Genomic DNA, 25,275 nt, shown 5'->3' with positions numbered 1-25,275 from the left:
CAAACTAATACTTAGTCATCGACTCATTACAGGTGCGTGCAATGAAATTAGTGCCGCTTTTTTTGTGAACTTGTATGTTCATAGTGAAGGATATTAGTGCTCATGAACAAAATAGTCAACATCAAGCACCCTCAGGTCAAGTAGATCACAGATCTAATGAAATGAACTTTAAAGTTCCCTCTTTCAATTCCAGTAAAGTATCTCATCATAACTTCAAAATAGAGGAACAAACTGCTACATTCTTTCCTATTTCCTACACCAGCTTCTCTTAGAAATCTGTCAATGATTCTCATCTGTATTTTCACCCATTTCACTTGGTTTGATGTTCTCAGCCCTGCCTATAGAATGCCAACTTCCTCAGACTCATTTCATACAGTTATTGGTAACCAGAAGACAGATCCTACCAATCTGAGTTGGATTTGTAAATAGATGGAAGGTCAGTCACTGATCCACTGTGTCACCCTCACTAAATCTGCCAAATACAGCTATTACAGAAAGAAAGTGGATTCATAATACAGTATGATTAAGGTTAGAAGCCTTCTAATTTAAATTTATGACTGTTCTATTTTTCAGAGACTTAAAGAACTGAAGCAGAGGGAGTTTGCCCGGAATGTGGCTTCCAAGTCAAGAAAAGATGAAAAGAAACAGGAGAAGGCTCTCAAACGTTTACATGAGCTAGCTGAACTCAGAAAGCAAGTTGTGTGGTGAGTAAATAAATAAAGGTGTCATAGTCCGACTAGACCATATGAGGCTTGCTCAGTAGAGAAAGCCGAATGATGATGGTTTAACCCAAGGTTAAGCACACATCGGGACTTGCTGGAACCTTCTTGGTAATCTCAGTTGGGTTTGGGAATTGAGCTCATGGTGTTGGCATCACCAACCTGCCGACCAGCAAACTGAGCTAACTGATGCTCAAAAGTACTTTAATCTACGTGAAATGACACCTTTCCTAGCATAGATGCACAAAAAGGAGCCTCTTTTTTTCTTGAGACCAATGATAGGTCTGATCCACTGCATTGTAGACAGGGCAAGAAACCAGTAAGCCCCAAATTGATCCCAACCAGAATTGGGATCAACCCTATGGCGCAAATCTGATCCACACCAGAAATCCAGCTACCAGAGCTCCTCAGGAGTTTGATGTACAATGGCAGAGTTTGATGTACAATGGCAGAGTTTGATGTACAATGGCAGAGTTTGATGTACAATGGCAATGTTGTAGTTCAGAGTTATGAGTAACAAATGGAAGAGGTCCCAATTTATTTCTAATGCTTGACAATGAAGCACGGTGGCACAGTGGTTAGCACTGCTGCCTCACAGCGCCAGAGACCCGGGTTCAATTCCCGCCTCTGGCGACTAACTGTGTGGAGTTTGCACGTTCTCCCCGTGTCTGCGTGGGTTTCCTCCGGGTGCTCCGGTTTCCTCCCACAGTCCAAAGATGTGCAGGGCCAGGTGAATTGGCTATACTAAATTGCCCGTAGTGTTAGGTAAGGGGTAAATGTAGGGGTATGGGTGGGTTTCGCTTCGGCGGGTCGGTGTGGACTTGTTGGGCCGAAGGGCCTGTTTCCACACTGTAATGTAATCTAAATCTAATCTAATGTAATCTAAATCTAAATCTAAATCTAAATGAAGAAGAATTTGTTAGAAGGATTTACAGGTTGATACTCAAGTTGCTTTGCCTTGTTATGAATTGACCATTAAGCCCTGTAATATGACTTCAATCTAGACCTTCTGGCTTAGAGGAAGGATGCAACCTCCTTAAAGGGAACCTCATGACAAATTTAAATGTTTTTGTTTTAAATCTCATGAAAAATTTAAACTCTTGAACAATTTAAACTTGTTCAATTCTCTGATGGTTCCAGATAATATATAATAACATATACAAAATAGGATCACAGTGTTTCCCAAAGCTTAAGGGCAATCAAAGTGAACTAGCAGAGCTCAAGGAAAAACATATGGGACGTAGGGAAGTATCAATTCTAATCATCAAACAGTATTGATTTTGCTTTAACTCTTACCAGTAAGTATATATTCCTAACCTAATAGAGAGGTCACTTGTGATTGTATTTGATGGGGCAAGTCCAGGTGAGATGAAGGAACAAACAGATTTTGAAGTGCCAATGGATAGTCACTAAACATTGCAGCATAGTTTAGCAAGTCCATTAAAAAAAAATCAAGCGCTAGGCTATATCATTTAAAGGTATGGAATTCAAAAGTAGGTAAGTTATGCAAAACCTGTATTAAACCTTAGTCTGACTAAACTTGGAGTAATGTTTACAATTGTGGCCATTTTGTCCTAAAAATGATTTGGAGGCATTGAAGAAGATGTAGAAACTTACAAAGATCTCATCAGAAACGTGTGGATTTACATTATTAATAAAGGAGTGACAGATAGAGTCTCTTTTCTCTTGAAAAGAGGCTGAAGGGTGATCCTTAAAAATTGAAAGACTTTAATGAATTGAATACAGGGAGAATGTTTCCTCTGGTGGGCAAATGTATAACAAAACGAAAGTGAGGTCTGCAGAAGCTGAAGATTAGAGTTGAGAGTGTGGTGCTGGAAAAGCACAGCAGGTCAGGCAGCATCCAAGGAGCAGGAGAGGTGACGTTTTGGTCAGCTCTTCCTTGTATAACTAAAGACTATCAATATACATTAATCACCAAGAAATGAGAGGCATGGATAGTGTGAATAGCCAAGATCCTTTAGCTGGTTGGGGGAGTCTGAAACTAGAGGGCATAGGTTTAAGGTGAGGAGGGAAATACTTAAAAGGGACCTAAAGAGGGTGGTATGTGTATGGAATGAGCTGCCAGAGAAAATGGTGGAGGCTGTTACAATTACAACATTTAAAAGGCATCTGGATGGGTATAGGAGTAGGAAGGGTTTGGAGGGATATGGGCCGGGTGCTGGCAAATGCAAAAATTACACAACAGCAGGTTATAGTCCAACAGGTTTATTTGGGACATCTGGTCAGCATGGAAGAGTTGGATTGAAGGGTCCATTTCCATTCTGTTTAACTCTAAATCCAATTGATAATTTAGAAGAAACTTCTTTGTGTAAAGAATAGTGAGAAATGTAGAACTCACTATTACAGAGACTTGTTGAACATAGTTGCATTTAAAAAGAAATTAGAAAATGAGTGAGATGGGAATCGAAGTTTACCATGATAAATTTGGAAATGGATTGATAAGCAGAAGCTTGAGTAGAGCATAAACACCAGCATGAGCTAATTAGGCCTGTATCTGTGCCATATATCTATGCAGATCATAAATCAGTGGTTATTGTCAGGATAATCCTCAACGTTTGCTCGAGGTATGGTCATATTCCAAGTCCAATGCCACTTGTACAACAGAAGAATATCTGCCTTAGTTATGAGCTAGATATATAACAAATGGGAAGATTCCTTTTGCGAAAGGTTTTCTTGAAACCTAAAATATTCTAATTTAAATATCTATTTATTAATCATTTGCATACTATGGTAAAATTTCTGCTATGCACACTAATTACATTTGAAATTGACCTTGTTTTCCGAAGTGAATTTGTGGTTTGGGTTTAAACTCAAAACTCTTTACATAATCACAAACATAAGACCTTCATTCAACCAGCAGCAGGTCACACTATAGAATATTACTGTTTATTGCATTGGTAAAATAAAATCCTCGTTATGTTTAACAGTAAACTGTTACACATTAGTATTACAGCTGAAAATGTTTATTTCACAAAAGTAAGCTTTTTTTAAATCCCCCTCAGAGTAGCTCGCCAAACATCTGAGATTATTGGAAAAAACAAAAATAACTTTAAAAGCTAAAAGTATTTGTGATTTGGAGGTGCTGATGTTGGACTGGGGTGTACAAGGTTAAAAATCACACAACAGCAGGTTATCGTCAAACAGGTTTATTTGGAAGCACTAGCTTTTGGAACGCTGCTCCTTCATCAAGTGGTTGATGAAGGAGCAGCGCTCCAAAAGCTAGTGCTTCCAAATAAACCTGTTGGACTACAACCTGGTTTTCTGTGATTTAAAACTATTTTGGTAATTTAGTTGGTATACATTGATCAGTATTTGTTTGCAAAATGTAATATTTTTCAATACCCCTAACTTTTAAAAATGTTTACTAGCCTCCTAATGCCAAAAAGAAAAACTGCATTTGAAGACCCTGGTCAATGGTCTGCAAACATGTGTAATTAGTTAAAACTTACTTTGCTGATTACTTAAATCTGTAGTGTTATTTTCTGGACATCACAATCATTTTCAAACCTGCACAAAAAGATTGTAGAAACTCAATTTGCACTGGACATGAACGGCAATTGAAATTCTTGACTTTTATCCTGGTTTGGACCCAAGGGAAACTTCACACAGAAGTGTAATTGGGGAATCCATCCAAGCAAATGTAATATTTCTGTTCAACAATTCCATTTCTCTGTTGCTGTGGAAGGTGTTTCCTGAACTTGATTAGTTATTTCTCAATTCTCTAAACTTTGATGAAATTTAATGATATATCTATGTTAAAATTATACAATGTAGAGATAATTATTTTGGCAATACCTTCCAGTTCTTCAACCAAACCAAGCTGACCTGTACACTTCCTTTCTTTAACCCAGATTTTAATATATTTTCTACTATTTACCTTCTTGCCATTCTCTACTGATGCCATACATATATATCCTTAATGTGCTTAGTATAAAAGGTGTTATTTTTAAACGAATTATCATTCTGCAAAACAATAATTCTCCAAGATCGAGACATAGTGTTAACATTTTTGGACTAGTAGTCTGGAAGAGAAAGTGAGGACTGCAGATGCTGGAGATCAGAGTCAAAAAGTGATGCTGGAAAAGCACAGCCGATCAGGCAGCATTGTGAGGAGCAGGAGAGCCAATGTTTTGAGCATAAGTTCTTCATCAGCCATCATTCCTGGTGAAGAGCTTATGTTTGAGATGTTGACTCTCCTGCTCCTCAGATGCTGCCTGACCAGCTGTGCTTTTCTAATGCCATACTTTTTGACTAGGAGGTCCAAACTAATTTTGTTGGGTTCAGAACAAAGTCATAACAGCCTCAAAACATTTACTGTATCTCTGTCTCTGCACAGATGCTGCCAGACCTCCAGGCTTCTCCAACACTTTCTGTGTGTCCACTTGACAATCCCAGCATCTGCAGTATTTTGCTGGGTTGGGTTGCTGATTATAAAAACTGTCAGCTAGAATTCTGCTTAACTATGTAACCTGCACAAAACCTAATGCTGTTAGTTATTTCAGAAATTCGAGCATTGTCAGCCTTGTCCTTCTAAAAAGAAATACAACTACCTACACATTTTATATGTCTTTCTTTGCTGTTGATAGTAGAATTGACAATAATGGTATATCTATGTTTTGCTCAGAGTGTCTTGTTTGTTGTGCTTTAGTGCCCCAGGGAGTGGTCCAATGTTCAAGTCCACAACTGTTGCTGTTAAAAATGCTTCAGGGACAAATCAGCAGCTTGGCAGCCTGAATGGTGGAAGAGCAGACAGTAAATCAGCAGATCCAGAAACTGGCATGGCAAACAGCACAGAAGATATTAATAGAGAAGAGAATAAACTTTCTGTAAGCAATACATCTGACATGTGTAAGGCTGAACATTGTTTACTGGGAAAACAAACCTGTGGACAAAAAATAGGATTCTCCTTTTCCTTTCCCAAGAAAACTCCTGTCAAATTGGAATCATCGGCAGCAGTTTTCTGTGATAGCACTGAAGAAGGATCAAACAAAATGAATACAAGCCTCAAACGTAAAATCAACTGGAATACCTACAGTACGCAAACAAATTCCAGCATAGAAACATTTGCAGATTTTGAAGTAAAGCCAGAAAGCAGGAAGCACCAACTGGGAAGCAATTTCTGCACCAATGCAACGTCCTTGATTAAAGAAGGGGTGCAGGATTTGATAACAAAGGAACACAACAGTACAGCAGAAAGCTGTTTAACTTCCTGCGTGTCTCACGTTCAATGTAAGAATAAGCCAAAGTTTCCCTTCTGCGCTTCTGTGTCAGTAGATAAACAAGATACACTCTACAAGGTTGTAACTAAGGACGAAAAAACTTCAGAAAATGACACTTCAGTGTGTTTTGATCCTAATGAGAACAGACATGGAGTTGATACGTTATGTAATGAAGTATTAAGTTCACCAGTGGAAGATGAAACATCTAAAACAGTTAAAGAGTTAACACAAAATGGTGATGTCACTGAAGAATTCCTTCATGGTTTGACTGAGAATTGTTGCTCTCTACATTTAGAGACAGAAAGTGCCGACACACAAAACAATCATCTGGTATGTAGAAGACCAGATGAACCTTTCTTTCCTGTTGTCAGCAAGGATGAGTCAACTGTCCTTCAGTGGCCTTCCGAGATGTTGAATTTTACTAACACTGAGCCTTCCATATCTTTTTGCTGCAACCCTCTATATTTTGACTTTAAGTCATCCCGAACTAAAAGCTATCTGGAGGAGAGTAAATCCAAAGCAAATTATTTAAAGACATCCCAAACCTCATCAAAAGAATTATGCAGACCTGCCAAAAGGAATTTTTTAAGTGGATTTTCTGAAATGAAACCAGTTGGCTCTAGCCTCAATGTACAAGGTGCTGTCAATGATTTTGAAAAGACACTGAACATTTGTGACAAACAAGTGGTTGGATTAAACATCTACTATGATGGAACTGACCAGGAGGAACCAGTTAAAGAAATTACACCCTATTGCAAACGTAAAAGATGGAAAAAGCACAAGAAGTATTACAGGCGTTTAAAGCGGAAGCAACGGGAAAAAGAGACTGAAAAAGAAAGTTATAACAACAGAAAAGAGAGAGAGCATAACTGCATCACTAAAAAAGTGAAAAGGAGAAAACTGTCAGTGGAGTCAAAACAGGAGGCAAGTGAGAGGGCTGATGAGCTGTTTAAACAGGAGAATACTACAGACATGGTGGAATGCAAACACAGACAAGAACAACAACAAAAAGAATATTCAGAAGTACACCTGGAACAACTTGAAATAAAATGTGATCAAAATAATGCAGTCTCAGAAAAACTGAGTAAAACTCAGAAAATAATTGATTACAATAATGTAAAAAGAGACACTTGGCAAAGTAAATGTAATAACAGAATATGCAATACGAATAAAGAATTGAGAGAGAAAAGAGAGGGTAGTGAGGGATATGGAGAAGATGGTGATTTTCTTACAGGCAGTGAAAGAATTGGTTGCAAACAACACAAGCTGTGTTTGTTGTCTGGGGATTCTTTAAGAGACTGCCATTCATCATGTACCACGTGGTCTTGTACAAGCAAGCAAAGAATAAGAAGCAATGGCTACAATTCTTTTTCAGACAATGAGTATTCAGATCAACAAAGTGAAGAAAGACATTCTTGCCAGAACCTTTCAGTGAAGAGAAGGTATGACTCTCTGAATGGCAAGCCTGTCATTGTCGATCACAAACACAGCAGAAATAGGCTTCCTTCATCTTCAGATGGAGATCACAAACAAATCCCAAATTCATCAGGCAACCACTTGAGCCAAGTGGGTAGTTCTAACTCAGATTGTAGATATAGTCAGAGAGAGCAATCTCACCGACAAAAGAAGCAACGTAAAGCCAGGCATAACGTAAAGAGCAAAATATCAGTAAGAGAAAAGAGTAAATGTTTGTCAGCTGATGAGTTGCAGCCTTGCGATTCATCATATCAAGAAAATCTCTGTGAAAATTCTGCACCAAATACACCAAGGCAAGATACAAATATGATAAATATCTCTCACCCTGCTGTACAGAAGGCAGAGGAAAGCTGCAGTTCAGTATTCAAGCTGTCAACAGGAACACTTGCTGAAGATTACCATTCAAAGATAAACAACCATTTTACAGATGCAGAAGCATCTAAAATGACACATGACAGACATGAATTTGATGAGCACACAAAAAACAGTTTTTCAGAAATGTGGATTAATCACAAAGATCCTTCAGAGAATATTTTGCTTCCCAGGCTTTCATTTGTCCTAAATGATGGCACTATGTTGGCACAGAGTGAAAAGGTACCAACTATGAAGACTCTATCACAGAGAGATGTAATTCATCAGAAACAGACAGATTTGTATGGCGATAACAAAGACATCAAGCCATCTCTAAATGAGGTATTTCTCTATCATTATGAAACTGCACCTGAGACACATGCAAAAGGAGCATCATGGCTTCAAGATAATTCAAATATTCCACCTTGCAACACCCAGCAAGCTCTGCAGAATGGAGCAGCAGGGACAATTGACAATCAAAATGAAAGTAATGAACAAACGCACAAAACTTTCTCTCCACTCTCTCAAACAATATCATTCACACCAGAGGAAATTGAGAAATACAAGCAACTGCAGATTCAAGCTCAACAGCACATAGAACAGCAGAAGCTAGTCAGCAAAGTGAAGACATCTTCACCCATTGCAGCAATTCCCATGCAACAACCAGTCCCTCGTCAACAATCGGTGACGACTGCATCAATTACAACAATTCATCACACTGTGCTCCAACATCACGCTGCCAATGCAGCTGCAGTGTCTGCAGGAGTATTCATGCAACCACAATCACAGTCTGTTCCACATGCCCATCCTCTCCCTCCACACTTAGCACATATTTCATTAACCCCTGGCCTTTATCAAGGAGGTCACCCAACTTTTCTAGCAGCTCCACAACTACATATTATTCCTGCTTGTGCTCTTCTCCCAGGTCATTTTGCCCTCCATCCCTTGCCAGCTACTACATTGTTCCCCCCGTTACTAACGCTACACACACCGACTATTCCACTCCACCATTTACTTCATTCCAATTTTACCACCTAAACTTTCCTGCATCTGACAGGTCGCAACACGTAAAATATGAAATGAACAATATGTTTACCTAAATAGCCTGGAATCCAGGCCTGGATTTTCAATAAGTCTGTAAAATATTATTGGCATTACCTATTTTGGGTGTGTTTACAATCTTTTTACAAAGTGGTGGAGAGAATAATAAGGATGCCCTTTGTAATGTGTCACACAAATCCTTTTTTTTGCATCTTATATTGGAATGTTCCCTTCTTGCTGCAGAACCTGCGACTATACTTGAAGTTGACAGAACATTAATATCGATGTACTGCTGATAGTGTTTACAGCAATGTAAATAAATATCCATAAATTTGGTCCAAAATACACACAAAACTTTTAAAATATATTAGGTATGGAATTTCTTTATACTTTGTTGTAATTATTTGTTGTATGCTATGTTTTTTTATGAAGTGAATGTTGTGTGTATACCTGATGCACCTTGTCACTGAATTTTGTACTGATATATGTTACTGCTAGATCAAAATAGCTGTTTAAAATTGGTATGCGCATACACACACATACAGATATTTATGCAATCAATGATGAACTAAACTGTCAGAATTTGTATTAAATTGTCTAGAAACATCATTTAACCCACAATTATTTTGACATCTTATAACTTATTGTTATCCATCTATTTCCACTATTGTATATTCTCTATCTTTATAACCAAATGATGTCAAAGAATACAAAATGAAAATTTGTTACATAGCTAAAAGTAAGAGATTGACAATGTAACTGTTTTACTGGATAATGGCACAATACATGGTATGATGTGAATCTTTGTTTTTAACTTGGAAGGTTTAAGTTAATATGACATGTTTGTATCACTTAGCTGGAAAGATTAGTGCACTTTGACAAGTGTCTCCATAAAATTGCAACTAGCAATGGTAACAATCATATCTTAAGAGCAGTAATGCCAGGATATTTCTCCATCAAAATTGAAATCATTTTGGACAGATCCCATTTAATTTTGGATAGATTGAATATTGCCTAAATTAGAAAATTACTTTAATTCAGCAGTAACTGCTACTAATTAAGTAGTCTTGCACAAAGACTTCATAAATAAAGAGCGTATGGATAATTACAGTGTTTTGGTAGTGTGGTTAAAGGCTGTTTTCGTAAGATAGTTGATGAACATCATCAAGACTATGATGCACTGCACTGCATCTTATCTATATCATTACCTGACCTGGGAGGCTTTAAGCTGTCACAGGGCATGAAATAGAAAAATGATTTTCCTTGAGCACTTTCTAATGAGGACACATACATAAGAGCATTGTTTCTGAGGTTACAGCATTATTGATAGTGAAAATAAATTTTGTGTATCAAAACAAGCCATTTAAGATGATTTAAATTCAGTCTTTATAATGATTAAGAGAGGACTCCATCTTTGCACCACCAGAATGTAAAAAAAAGATGATCATTCTGGCCATTATCCTGCCACACAGTATGAATGATGCAGTCAAGCGAATTGTAATATACATTGTTGTGTATAAATGAGGTCAGAAACCAAAAGATCATAACCCTTTATATTTAATTGTATTCAATATCATTTAGCAAATTTTATTCATTCTTATGCTAAATACAGTTTTCATTTCCCTAAGCCAGTAAGAACATCATGAATTGTATTTCCAGAAGTTTGCATCAAAATATTTGGCCCAATCTTGTTTTACACACAAACTGCTTATATGTGAAATCAGAATCACAGCTGGGCACTGATACCTATCATCATCTATTCACATGACCTTAGTCTGAATTTTGCGATCAGCGATATAGTAACAACTCTCATCACTGACCTCGAAGAAAGCTTTTCTCAGAGATCTAATAAGCCTTTTGGAGTGGTTTCCTTTTTCCAAATCTGAATCTGGCACATTGGCAGTGATGTCATCATGCAGATGAAGTGGCTTGAGTAATAAAATTGAAGAATCTCCACAGACAACAAATAAAATTTCTTTATACTTCACTTTCAATTAAATTTTATGGGAATATGCACATGGGATTAGAGTTGAAGCTGGAATAACATAAACAGACTTTTGAAAATGTGAAAAACTATTACATTCAACAAATATCAAATTAGTTTTCAAGGCGAGTGATGCTATTAATAAGAATTGTGAATTTAGTATGCCATTATAAACCCAGTTACACTACATTCAATAAGCTGTAACCTTTATAAATCTAATTTTTAATCCGAATTAATGACACATGACAAGTAACATTTGCACCACACAAATTTCAGGCAATGGCCATCTCCAATAGAGACAACCCCTTAACATTCAATGGTGTTACCATCACTGAATCCCTTACTATCAACATCCTGGGGTTACCATCAACCAGAAACTCAACTGGACTCAACACAAACTCAGTGGCTACAAGAACAGTTCAGAGGCAAGGAATACTGCAGTGACTAAATCTCTTGCTGACTCCTCAAAGTATATCCACCAGGATATCTACAAGGTACAAGTCAGGAATGTAATTGAATATTCCCCACTTGTCTGGATGAGCACAGCTCCAACAACACTCAAGAAGCTTGACACTGTTCAGGACAAAGCAAGCAGTTTTATAGGCATCTTATGTATAAACATCCATTCCCTCCACCACGGATGCTCAGTAGCAGCAGTCTGTATTATCTACAAGGTGCACTGCCGAAATTCAAAGATCCTTTGAGAGTACCTTCCAACCTTTTGACCACTTTCATCTAGAAGGACAGGTACAATAGGTACAGGACAACGCCACCATCTGCAAGTTTCCCTCAAAGCTGCTCAGCATCCTGAACTGGAAATATGTCACCATTCCCCTACTGTCGCTGGGTCAAAATCTTGGAATTTTCTCCCTTAGGGCGTTATCAATCTATCTATAACATGTGGACTGCAGCAGTTCAAAAAGGCAGTTCACCACCACTTTCTCAAGGGCGACTAGGGATTGGCAATAAATGGGCCTGTGACACCAACATTCCAAGAGTGAATCATAACAAAAAAGGGGGCAACTTCTTTATCTATTCAGGGATTTTTGATTGATTGCACATCCATGGAACTCAACAGCATACTAATTGGAAAAGCATAGAATCATTGACAGCAATGTTTAGGTTTCCACAATGAACAGTATACATACAGACAACAGAAATTATTGCAGTTTGTGAAGAGTATCGATGTTGGATACTATCAGTTTCACCATAATTACTACCACAAAATCTGGGCCTTTGGTAATTTTAGAAATTAACATCCAAAAATAATAAGGAGTCATATTTATAGATGAACTGCTGTGCTCACCAAACAGTAACAAGCCAATTGCTATTACTGGTTTGCTCTAATTAATTTTGCATTGCAATTCTTTAATCACAGATTGATATGCATTTTGGATGTTCTTAATACCTCTTCTCATTTAGTGGTGTAAAAGGTAAATAATAATCAAGGTAGTCACATAAAATAGTATGTGTAGCTAGCTGAAGAGGAATAAGTGCAGTTCACATCTGTAGAATATCTCAATGCTGTCCTTATGCAGCTATATTTATGTTGGTAATGCTCATCTTGAAACTCTACCTCATGTTCAACATATTGCAAAAACTATTAAAAACAATTCAGCAAAGCAGCAATCTTATTACATCTATGGGGTTTTTAAGTACAATGTGAGCAGCTAAGCAACCAATCAGCATGCAGCTCAAAGGTGAATGACCCTGCCTTCATCTCTCCATCTAGATTCAGCTGAGGTACAGATGCACAAAACTAAAGTACATGTGGAATCTGACAGAATTTTGAAGGTAAACTTAATGGACAGATGTAACACACACCACTGAGGCTGTGCTCATTCTGATCCTGTCATGGTTTTGTTTAGTTAATTCGGAGACGACACTTGGTTATAGTTGTTAATGAATTATCAAGGCAATCATGAATAGCTGTAGGAAAAGCATTAAAATGCAAAATAATCTAACATCTAATTCCTCACATCTAGGAATTAGAGAGAAAATTAGAATTATTTTGGAGTGCTCACTCCAAAAGAGTGAAAGAAGTGTATTTATTATTGCAGATTTCTAAGGGAACTAAATAATTGTGTGCCGGGGAAACAATGCAGGGTTATCGAGAAAGTAAAAGGACGAAGGCTAATTGAATAGCTCTTTCAGAGCCTGGCACAGACATGGTGGGTCAAATAACCTTCTGTGCTATGTGATTTTATGATAATTCTTAATTGATTTATAATACAGAGGCTGAAAACTGCTTTAAACAGATATTTATGATTTTTTTTTCTTGTCTTGCTGATTCCAAAGCTAAGAGTAGATAATGAGATGCATTATCTTGTGATTTCACAACATTGTGCTCCCAGTTTGTTCAATTCATTGCATATCATGAAATTATTTATAGGTCGACAATACTAGCTAAATTCTGGAAAGTTGTACACAAATAAATTTTCAAAACCATATTTTTTGTTTAAATGTAACTATTTCATTAAAGAATCCATTTTCATTATATTTCATTGATAGAACTTGTATTAGTTCACTAAACAAATACATTACCACCCTACTTTTATGGATGATTACCCAAGACGCCAATAATAGAATGAGTAATTAAATTATGCACTGACGAATAATTTTGAAGTGGATTTCCAACTGCAGTACCTCACACATTTGTGTTTTCACTCTCAATTCTGGCAGAAAAAGAAGCTCCAAATAGAAGCTAAGTATTTCCCTAGACCAGTGAAGAGGAATTAATTGGCAATGCACTGGATTCTGCTCACATGCTAACCTTAGCAGGTATTGCGATATGTTTCCGGAATAGGAATGGATGCAGATAGACTTCCTACAAGTTCATCCATTATTCTGTTCATTATATGGCCAAGTCAGAAGGTCAAACAGAAGATGGAGGGAAAAAATTAATAATTTCATACTTGGCTGAATCAAAGGTTACATCTTGTGTTCATTAAATACACAGGAATCAGCCCCATACGTTGATTATATCACCACTGAGTGGAGAAAATGATCATTTGGGAAAAAAAATGGAGAGGTTGTCAATTTAATATAATTTAATCTAACAAAAGATATTGAACCATCTTCCTAATAGCCACATTATAAACATTAATTTGCTGATGAATAATGATTAATACATTTGATGTACATGTAATAATAACTGAGTAGCTCTGGGAGATGAAATGTTCTTGAGCTAACCAGAACTTACTTAATTTGCTCTTTCAACCAAATGTTTAATTTATCTAAGCAATCATTGTTTATTCTTTCAACATGCTTATTCAAAGTGTTCTCAATAGTGAAAAATATAGAAATTACAAGACCATGAGAAATAGGAGCAGGAGTAGGAACTTTGGCCCTTCATACCTGCTCCACCATTCAGTAAGATAATGGCTGATCAGAAATTCCTTACATCGATTTTCCTGCCCTTTCCCCATAACCCTTTATTCCCCGACTGATCAAGAATTTACCTCAGTCTTAAATATACAGAAGGACTATGCATGCCTCCCCTTCCCCAGCTCTCTGTGTCAAGGACACTCAAGCCTCCGAGAAGCAATTATTTTTCATCTCAGTCATAAATTGGTGCCCCTTTATTCTGAGACTATGCTCTCTGGTCCTAGACGGTGCCATGAGGGGAAACATCCTTTCAGCATTTACCATGGCAAACCCCTAAAGAATCCTTTATGTCTCAATGAGATCACTTTTCATTCTTTTAAACTCCAGTGAATAGAAACCCAAACTGTTTAATCTTCGCTCATAAGACAATCCCACTGTACGGGGCATCATCCGAGTGAATCGTCTCTGAACTGCCTCCAATGAAATGATATCTTTTCTTAAATAAGGGGACCAAAGCTGCTCACAGTACTCCAGATGTGATCTCACCAGCACCTTGTACAGTTACAGAAAGAATTTCCAGTTCTTATACTCCAATATTAATATTGTGTCATACAATGGAAATGCATTCTCTTTTCATTACTTCTGCCAATCCAATACACACTAGCTAAAATAGTGAATTTTAGTTCAAGATTAAACCTTTGTAAATCATAAAACTTCAGTATTTGTGTGTCCTTACCCTTCTGACACTAATTGTGCAACAAAGTGAGCTTGCTAATTCATGCGGTTCTTTTCCTTATGAAATCTCTTCCATTTCAACATTTCATTTTTCTTTTGCATAGTAACTAAAAATAATTCTAAAGAGATTTAACTGCAACCAGATTAAGTCTTTTTGCAGTTTTGAACTTTACAAAACAAAATTGCAGCTAGAAAGTAATGTAGTTTGATGTATAAGGATTAGTTCTTCTTCAACTTTTAACAATAAATTAAAGCTAGTTAATGGAATTTTTTTCACATTCCAATCATTTCTTGAACAACAGCTACGGAGCACCAACAAAAAGGAAGATTAATATGTTCCAGCAAGATGAAGTATGAGTTGCTTATGTCCTTGCAGGCTTGCCTAGATTTTGACCTTCCTGCAGACATATCCAACAATACACAGTGATGTGTCAAAATAGAGCTCTCCTATATGAAAGTTAATGGTTAATGTGGTCTAAATTTCTTTATCTGATTTATTGTTAATACTGTTTCATTATATGACACTATGTAACAGTGTGATAATTTGAAAATAAAAATATGAGAAAACATGTTGCTTGATTAATTCTAATTATTTAAACCAGAATTGTTGATGGCTTCAGCCTTTAGCCCAATTCTGCAACGTTCTCTGTTTCTATCCAGAAGGCACTCGTTCTTGTGGATCACAGCCCTGCATATACTGTCATTCCCCTGTAATTTTCCCATAAAGTCCTCCTTCATCTGTGAGTCTAGATAATAACTATCAGCCTGGAGCACAGTCCTTCATATTCTTGCAATGTAACACAGTGCCACATTGAGTCACCTTAGCTATGTCTTCGTTCATATAGAGCAGAGGACAGAGGCAATCAGTGAGAGTAACAGAAAGTTCAATACCAATAATTAGGCATAACTCAGCAAGGAATGGCCTAAATGTATCCAGTTTATTTCTGGGTGTCAACTCACAGGCACACTATTGTCTCATTTGAGAATGTGATGCTGGAAAAGCACAACAGGCCAAAATAGCATCTGAAGAGCAGGAGAATCGATGTTTCAGGCATAAGCCTTGTCTCAGCTTGGTATCTCCTCACTGCTTCAGGCTGGTAGAGTTGATACTGTCTTCCCCAGGACTGGCTAATAATACTGGAGCCAGCAATAGGGTGCTGAGGTGCCCACTGCTTTGTGAGAAACCTCACTATCCCCACCTCATGTCTTGACAGGCATGGTTCCTACTACATCTTGGTTTGATTCTGCAACAGGAGAAAAGGATCACAACCAAGCCTGATCCCTGTTCATTTCTCAATTTCTGAAGAGTAGGCATACTTTTATATAGAATCTTTCTCAACTCCCAAAGCATTTCACAATCAATTAACGTGTAGTTACAGCTGTAAAGTAAAAAAAAAACCACAGCTGCCAATTTTCACACTGCAACATTTCACAAACAACAATGTGATAATGACAATCTAATCTATGTTACTGATGTTGATAGGGGGTTATAGATTTTTCAGAACACCAGCATAACACACCTACTCTCCTTCAAATAATAGTGCAAGCTCTTTTTGGGAGGACAGAACCTTGGTTTAACATTTTATCCAAAAAAAAGCATCTTCATCAAAGCAGCACTTCCTCAGCAAGTTTTACAGAGGACTGGGTATTCACATCTCTCATGTGGGACTACAGCCCAATTTCTGACACAAGGTAACTGTGTTACCACTACAACTAATGCACTAATTCTTTCATCCTCAAAGGCCACAAACACATATTTGTCAGCAGAAAACAAACTATGTCGCAACCAGTAATGGAAATACTGGCTGGCCTTTTCCCTCCTTAGCTCTGGAATCTAATTTCACCACATCAACTGCCATCTTGGGCTTTTTAAAGGAATGAGTTTTCCTCCATGTTTTATTCAGTTCCACATTAGGAATGGGATTTAGCATCTGAGCCCCTAAATCCATAACTGTGTGTAATATTGCATGGTCTGTTATTTAGTGAAGGTATTAGCCTAATTAAAATAAACATGTATCCATCAGAATTACAACATATGTATTCATTACGCACAGCATGGAAATGGACAATTTTTCTCAACTGGTTTGTACTCTTGTTTATATTCCATATCATTCTTTTCCCATTCTATCTGCCTCATCATTTTCTCAGCACATTTTTACTATTCTCATTTCTCTCATGTATCATTGTTTCCTTTTGAACCTATCAGCTCTTTGGCTCAACCACATCTTGTTGTAGGAAGTTCCACATTTTGCCCTCCGTGAGTAAAGAACATTTTTCTTTCAGGGCTATATTAATAAGTGCTGAAAATGTGTTGCTGGAAAAGCGCAGCAGGTCAGGAGAATCGACGTTTCGGGCATAAGTAACTGACATAGCTCCTTTCCAACCCATTTATACAATCAAAGATGCCTATCGGATTACTTCGAAGTTTGTATCTCCACAGAAAAAACTTCTAATCAGTTCAATCTTTCATGATAACTGTAATTTCTTAGTTCTGACACCACCGTTGCAAATATTTTCTGCAAGTTTGGATTTTATTATGCTTACATAGTGTCTACGCTATTTGCAAAACAGTCACTAGGTTCACTAATTTCCATTAAGGAAGAAAACCTGCCATCCTTGCTTGGTCTGGCCTACATGTGATTACAGACGCACAGCAATGTGGTTGATGTTTAATGGCCTTCTGGACAATTGAGGATGGCGAATAAATGCTAGCCTGGCCGGTGAGGCCCACATCCTGTGAATGAAATTTTTAAAAATCTCCCACTGTGAACCATCAGCTGAGATCTTGGGGCAATGTGAGAGTTGCTAGACAATGGTTTTACGGCCATCATTACACTCTTAATTCCAAATGTTTATTGAATTCAAATTTCACTGTCTGCAAATTGAACCTCAGTCCCCAGAACATTACCTGGGTCTCTGGATTAATAGTTCAGCTGTAATAGCACGAGGCCATTACCTTCCTGATTAACTGCCATACTTGTTCCTTCGATATCTTGCACACATCCTTCAAGTTGAGGTTGCATTAGCTGTCCAGGCAGCAGTTTTGTGGGTATTTGAAAGATATTGTACAGAAGGAAAGAGTTGGACTAAGGGAGAAGAGTTGGGAAGAAAGCAAGAGGCCTGTGGTCACATTTCACCATTTGCTGATGTCAGGCAGCAGGATGAAAATGGAGAGTGAGTTGAGAATGTGGATAAGGTAGGGGCTACATGAATATTCTTATAATAATTTGTGCAACAACATCAGCCCATTGTGATGAACAGTACCATCTCCTGTAAAGGGCTCAGAAGATGCAATTGAGCCTGACCTCCAGCAATTCTCTTCTATTGGCTGTGTTATTATGCAACATCGTATGATTGTACATACAAGAGCAGACTACTCGGCCCTTCGAAACCTTCAATAAAATCGTCCTGATCTGAATTTAACTTCAACTCTACATTTTTGCATATCCTTGATAACCTATAATACTCTTGGTAATCAAGAATCTATCTCCCCCACCTTTATAATATCTAAAGATTCTGCATCCACTTCCTTTTGAAGGAGAAAATTCCAAAGAATCATAACCTTCAGACAAAAAAAGTTTCCTCATCTCACTTTTAAATGGGTGACGCCTTAATCTTAAGCTATGATACCTAGCTCTCAATTCTCTTGCAAGAGGAAACATCTTTCAACATCCCAGTCAAGTTCGTTCAGGATCTGATTTGTTCCAATTAAGTCATTCCTGAGTCTTCTGAACTCCACAGGATAGAGGTCTAACCTGTCTAGCCTTTCATCATTAGGCACAGTCTGCAAGAAGGAAGAAGTGACAGTGACAGTATGACACTATTCAGTGATGTGCTTGCAAACGTTGAATAGGTGGAAGTTGAGAGATACAATGTGAAGCTCACGGTTTTCATAAGTGAGAGTGACCTTGACAACTCATGTGAGATCATTGAATGCTTTTGTCACTGCAACTAGATGGGGCTTGGGCCAGACTCTGGGATTTGATATCCATATTCACTTGCGAAATAGCTCCCTAGAGGCTGGTATCCTGTCACCAAGTCACCCTTTACTTACATATAGAAAGTCACTGTTAGTGGTCCAGCTCCATTAGAGCCAGCTCTCAGAGTGGCAGAATGTCAGACACTCCTCTTTTTATCTGACGGCAAGATAAAACACTGAATGGATCAGATTAACATCCTTAATCAGAGAAGCCGTTCACCTGGTTGACCTTGTTGAAATCGCTACAACGTAGGTACATTCAAGTATGTGTAATGTAGCCATCACGTTCTATTGAACATGTTCTTACACCTGTGCTTATTTTCCATGCCTGACTGAGATCCCAAACTTATCAAAAGATTTTCCAGTTTTGACAGCTGGAGAGAGTTGTTGACTTCATTTGATAGACATTTCTAAGTAATTATAATAAACCATACTTTTCGGGATCCCTTTTGCCAATGTCTCAAAGTTTACTTGCATGAGATTAAGAGATGCAAAGTATTTGAAGCCTTTGCTATTGACACTTTAAAGTTATGTCTGATTAAAGTTTTTATATAATTGTAGGAGTAGCATTTTTGTTTTAAAAAAAATTGTAAATGAATTGAGAGGGATTCTAAGAGAATCCACAATATACCATTGTTATTATTTGGTTCATCAATTGTCTACCTTAGATGAATGGGCATGGAAAGGCCATGAGTTAGCATGGAGGGTACAAGGGGCAACAGAAGATGGTAAGGGGAATGAGTTGATATGGATGGACATGAGGGCTATAAGGGGCCAAGGGTGAATAATTAGCATGAGTTGATAGCATAGATATGCCAAGGGTAGTGGGTGGAGGCCCGTGAGAGGTGTGGGCTAGAGGAACTAAAAGCATTTAATAAAATTAAATCTCAGAGAATCAAAATAGCTCCTCTGACCAACTCTGTTGGCAGTTGGCTGTCCCTGTGACCGCCTATAATTTGCATCCAAATTCAGTGGGCCAGACTCAATCCCTTACCTAACTCCCCAGAATGATGATTGTGACAGTCTTTGTCAGCCTTTCCCCCAAGTTATTGAGTCAGGGAATTTATAGATTCAAAATATCCACTTTGATTGCCAACTTCCAATATGTATTGAATTGAGGTTTACTATGAGATAAAAATACAGATTAAGAGTTAGGATATCAACTTTTTCCTTTATGGGTAATTTATTCTAGGTAAATAATTGCATGGTAAATGAGCAGATGCTTTGGTTGATCATGACTCTTCTCTGCCTGGCAAAATTGTCACCTTCAGATTATTATTATCAGGGTCGGAAAATGTACTCAAATATCCAGTTGGCAAATCATTAAAAATATTGCCCAGGAGACAGAAGCTAGATCAAGTTAACTGAAAGCAGTAATCAGTCAATGACCTAGCCAATCAGTCAACGTGAGGACAGGATTGGAGAAATGCTGACTCACCAGTTTCTGCTGCTTTAATATGTGGCACCCTCTCAAATGGTTGTAAAGTAAGACGTGTGAATAGAAGTACCTTCAATCATTGCAAGTACAAAAGTTTGGAAAGTTTGATTGTATTGTGAGAGAAGTGTCCAACCAAATAATTTATTAATGTTACAGCTTTCATTCAAAATTTCACTCTTTTTGTGTATTGTTTCTCATCAAAACAAGTAAAAGCTTTTTTATATATATGTTGGCTGATTGGAAAACTAAAAGTTGTACTTTATTAGGAATAACAGAACAGTCCTGAAATGTTTCTGACCTATCTCTTCTGTGCTCCAAGATGTGGTTGAGTAACTGAGTCTCAGCTGTGCTGCAGGTCAGTTTCACATTTCCAGTTTCAAGTTATTCACTATGTCCCTTCAGACTTCTTCATTGATTTGCCTGCCTTCATAGCAGGAACAAAATCTACTGATGGCTGCTTTCAAGAAAACTGACTACCTAAAATATTTTCAACTCTAGGCACACACTGCAGCGATTTCATTCTCGTCAATATCAAAATCATTACAAATTGAGTCAAAGTTGAAACATTCAAACATCAGATAGGAAATAACAATTGAACTGCGCTTGCACTAGAAGCATTAATTGCCACATACCTGCAGTGACTCTAGATATCCTGATTTTAAATTTTAGGAAATTGAACTGGTTAAAGGATGAACTGTTAATACAAAAAAAGCATGTGTTTTCTTTTGTTTGTTTCTTATATTTAAGTATTTCACTGGAACAATTTTAATTAAAAATTCTGTTTGAAGGGATAAAATAAAGAAAGAATATGGCATAACATCTATATGGCTGCTGCCAGGACAGTTCACAGAGTGGAAGAAAGTCTATTTTTTCTAATAAACAGCCATTCTTGCTCCTTGACTCTATTCCAAGTCTACCACTGAATTTTGAAACACTGCTTGAATGGAATTTTGAAACAATGTAAAAAAGAAACATAATTTTATAACAAAAGCAAGGCCAGCCTGAAGATAGGTTAGCAAACTGTTCTTGATGCAATCAGTGGTAGATGTGTGGAAATCCTTTCCTATAGAAAGCAGTAGGTGCTAAATTGTAAGTAAGGTATCAATAATATTTGCTAACCAAGTGCTTTGTGGAAAATTGAAAACAAGACAGATGAATGGGACTGAATGGCCTACTCCCACTCCTCTGTTCTTCTGTTACTGCAAGTATCAGGGACTTGGACTGAAAAGGCAAATCGAGTCCCAGACTTGATCCCAAAAAACAAACAAATGTTGGCGGCCTTCAAAAGATTCCTACTCCCCGTCTGACTTGGCCCAGTGAGCCATTCAGTTGTATTAAACTGCTGCAAAGAATAATAAGAACAAAACTGGATGAGTCACACAACTGTGGTGCAGGCCTCAAATCAGGAAACAATGATGGGTTCCCCAGCCTTATCAACTCTGCAAAGTCTAATGTCTGGGAATTACTGCTAAAATATACCTTTAAAGCAATAACCTCACAGAGTCATAAATTAATATAGTCAAACCTATCAGCCAATGTTCCCGGTTATTCCACTACCATCCCTGGATATACCCAATCTCATCAGTGGGGCAGAACCACCAGCAGTGCGATATAGTCAATGGCTCAAAATCTTGCCTAACAGTAGAGTGGAGATTACTTCGCCACACAGATTCTAATGGTTTAAGAAGGTGACTCACCAGCACATTCTCATTAATTAGCAGAAGCAAACTAAATGTTAGACTTTCCTGCAACATCTACGCCTCAAGAATGGATTTAAAAGGCAAACATATAAAACACATCTAACAACTCTCCAGGATGATATATTCAACTATATGCAGGATGCAAATAAAACTACTTACAGCTACAAATGAAACACCTTAAACATAATTTTGATAAGTAAACACTATTCCTTTATTCTCAAAAATAATCGCACTTCTAGTTCATCTTTATAATTTATAAATGTAGTCCCCTCCATTCATATGAAGTGTCAAGAGTGGGGTTGAATAAGCTCCTATCATGTAAAAAAATAACAACAACTTTTATGTCTACATTGATGTTATGAAAGCAAAATGCCCTCAGGCACTTCCCATGAGTGCTATCAAACAAAATGTGACCTCGAAGCATAGAAGACGACCAAATTCTTGATGTGATAGTTTCAGCTGAAACTATTTGGGATGCGTTGGGTAGATTCATTGTCACTAATCCTCCTTATTGGTATAAGCTTAAGCTACTAAGACTGTGTGGAGAAGGATGCTTGCATGAACTCTTTCTCTGAATGTAGACTCAGACTTGATAAGCAACATATAGTTTTATTGCATATTACTTAGTGGTAAGTTGTATTACCTCGAAAAAATATAACAGACTCACATAAGATTGACACACTACTACTTCAGCTGCATGCTATTAACTCTTACACCCCCTTGTGAACATATGCAGAACTCATAAGACGCACAACACTCTGGTTAGCTCTTCCTAGAAACAGTTCATTATGTCCTGCTAAGTACAGCTTATATTGTGATGTCAAGTAACCGTTTCAGTTTCTAACTGCCTTCTATAACAGAGCTTGGATTTCAATTGGACTTTGTTATTCATTAAACATCTTTCCATCACAGTCTTAATTATAATCAATAGTAGAGCATCCACAACTCTTGTTGGTGGAACATTTCAAAGGTTCAGAATACTTTGACTGTAATTTCTTATCTTTATCCTATGATCAACCCTTATTTTGATACTCTGGCCTATCTTCAGGATTCCCCATACAGTAGAAACAATCCAATCTACCTTCGCAAGTTCCTTCAGAACCTTCTACATTTCATTCTTCTAAACTCCATAGAATACAGGCCCAGATTACTCAGTATGTCATGATAGGTCCTCATCCCAGGGACCAATTTTGTGGACATTCACTATACCATCTACAAAGTATATCGTTATTGCATGCGGAAAAAAAGTCTTTACACAACATCCCAGATGTGGTCTCATCCAAACTCAGTTCCAGCAAGACTTCTTTATTCCTGTACATCAATGCTATGCAATAACAGTCAACATGCCATTTATCTTCCTAACTGTTTGGTGTATCTCCAGCCTAACTTTGTGATCAGTGTACAAGAACATCTGAGCATCAACGTTTACAAATTTCATACCTTTTGAAAAATATTATGCTTTTCTATTCTTATGATCAGAATGAATAACCTCACATTTCCTGACATTATACTCCACCTGCTACCCTCTTGCTCATTTGCTTAATTTGCTGTATCTCTTTGCCGCTTCTCTTTGTTCCCCTCTCAGCTTACCCTTCCAGCTAGCTTTGTATCATCAGGAAATTGCTGTTCCTTCATGTAAGGCAAAAATAGATAGTAAATAGCTGAGTTCTCAGCACTAAACTTGCAGCACTCCACAAATTAGAGCCTGCCAATTTAAAACAACCCTGTTTAAAAGGAATCAACCAGCTTGGACATGTTATACCACTCTTCCAGAGCAGCTCAAACTTAAACTCAGATAGAGGGATACTACCATTGTATCACAAAACTCTTTTGGAAGTATCTTGCTTATGCACACTCTGTTTCCTTCCAAACCCAATCATCTATCTACACTAATATATTCTCCTCAACTCCATGAGCTCGTATCTTGTCAATCAACATTTCCATATTATTGTGGCACCTTATTAAATGCCCTTTGAAAGCCATGCACATGACATGTACTGTTCACCCTTTATCTGTTCCATTAGTTAAATCCACAAGAACTTCTGGAAACATCAAATCCAGGAGTGAAAATGGCCATTTGGCCCTTAGGGATTGCTCCACCATTCAATATAATAATTGGTGATTCTCTATCTGAATATCATATTCCCACTTCCTTTCCATACCCCTTGATAACTTTAATGTCTAAAGTGGCAATCAATCTCTTTCTTGAATATGCTCAGGGATCCAGCCTTCTGTGATAAAGAAGTCTATATGTTAACCACTCTTCGAGTTAGGATATATTTTCTTATCCCCAAACAAAAATAACCTACCCTGCATCCTGAGTATGTAATAAATTTGTTAAACAGGATTTCCATTTTGTAAACCATTTTGATCTAGTTCCAGATATACTTATTTTTCTAAATATATTGCTAACCCTTTGTAAATCACAGTTTCCAGAAGTTTCCCAATGCTCTGCTAACTGACATGTAGATCTCTCTTTTTCTCTCTTTTCCTTTCTTGAAAAGCAGTGTTATACTTGCCTTACTTCAAAACTGAAGGGAACCCGTTTCAGAATTTCAGATTAAGCAGAAGCATACAGTACTGTTTAAGATGTGGGCAGCATTGTTTGAATGAGGTCAAAAGAAGAAAAAAAGACTGGCACTTGTATCATATTGTTGACAATCACCTGATGTCACAAAGTGCTTCAGAGCCAATGAATAACTTTCTAAAGTGCACTCACTATTGAAATGTAAGGAATGCAGCAATTAATTCCTTCTCAGTAATTTCCAACAAACAGCATGCAATAATGATCAGGATTGTTTTTATGTTTTGATTCTTATTGCAAAATAAACATTGGCTCAGACATTTGGGATAATAATCCTGCTCCTCTATGAATAGTGGAATAGAATCTTTCACATCTTCCTGGAGCAAGCAGAAAGGGTCTTGGTTAAACAAGTCATCCAAAAGGCAAACACCCCTAACAATACAGCAGTCCCTTAGTACTGCACTGGAGTGTCAGACTTTAACTTCGGTGCTCTAACCCTGAAGTAGGGCTCGAACCCTAGCTCTTAGCCTACAGAAACAAGTATGCTAATAATTAAACCCCAACTGGCACATTGAAGATGATGAGGTTCAGGTTTATGAAGGGTGAAAGATTGGATGTAGCCAAGACAGCACTGGAACAGACAAGGTTATAAGAGCTGATTGGAGAAAGTGAGGACTGCAGATGCTGGAGAGTCAGAGTCAAAGGTGTAGTGGTGGAAAAAGCAAAGCAGGTCAGGCATTATCTGAGGAGCAGGAGAGTCG

General features: G+C 37.6%; 1 protein-coding gene across 1 annotated transcript in view; it reads left to right on the top strand.

The window, feature by feature from the left end:
- Positions 1 to 11,120, top strand: part of znf804a (zinc finger protein 804A) — a 352,607-nt gene extending 341,487 nt beyond the window's left edge. Inside the window, exons 3-4 of the mRNA XM_043693450.1 lie at positions 574 to 704; positions 5,389 to 11,120. Coding sequence (XP_043549385.1) covers positions 574 to 704; positions 5,389 to 8,824 — 3,567 coding nt within the window. The 3' untranslated portion in view covers positions 8,825 to 11,120. The remainder of the gene's footprint in view (positions 1 to 573; positions 705 to 5,388) is intronic.
- The last annotated feature ends 14,155 nt before the right edge of the window (positions 11,121 to 25,275 follow it).

Source organism: Chiloscyllium plagiosum, chromosome 7 (assembly GCF_004010195.1).
Source record: "Chiloscyllium plagiosum isolate BGI_BamShark_2017 chromosome 7, ASM401019v2, whole genome shotgun sequence".
NCBI classification, from domain to species: Eukaryota; Metazoa; Chordata; class Chondrichthyes; order Orectolobiformes; family Hemiscylliidae; genus Chiloscyllium; species Chiloscyllium plagiosum.
Note: the sequence above shows the minus strand (reverse complement) of the source record. Positions and strands in the feature narration are given on the sequence as shown.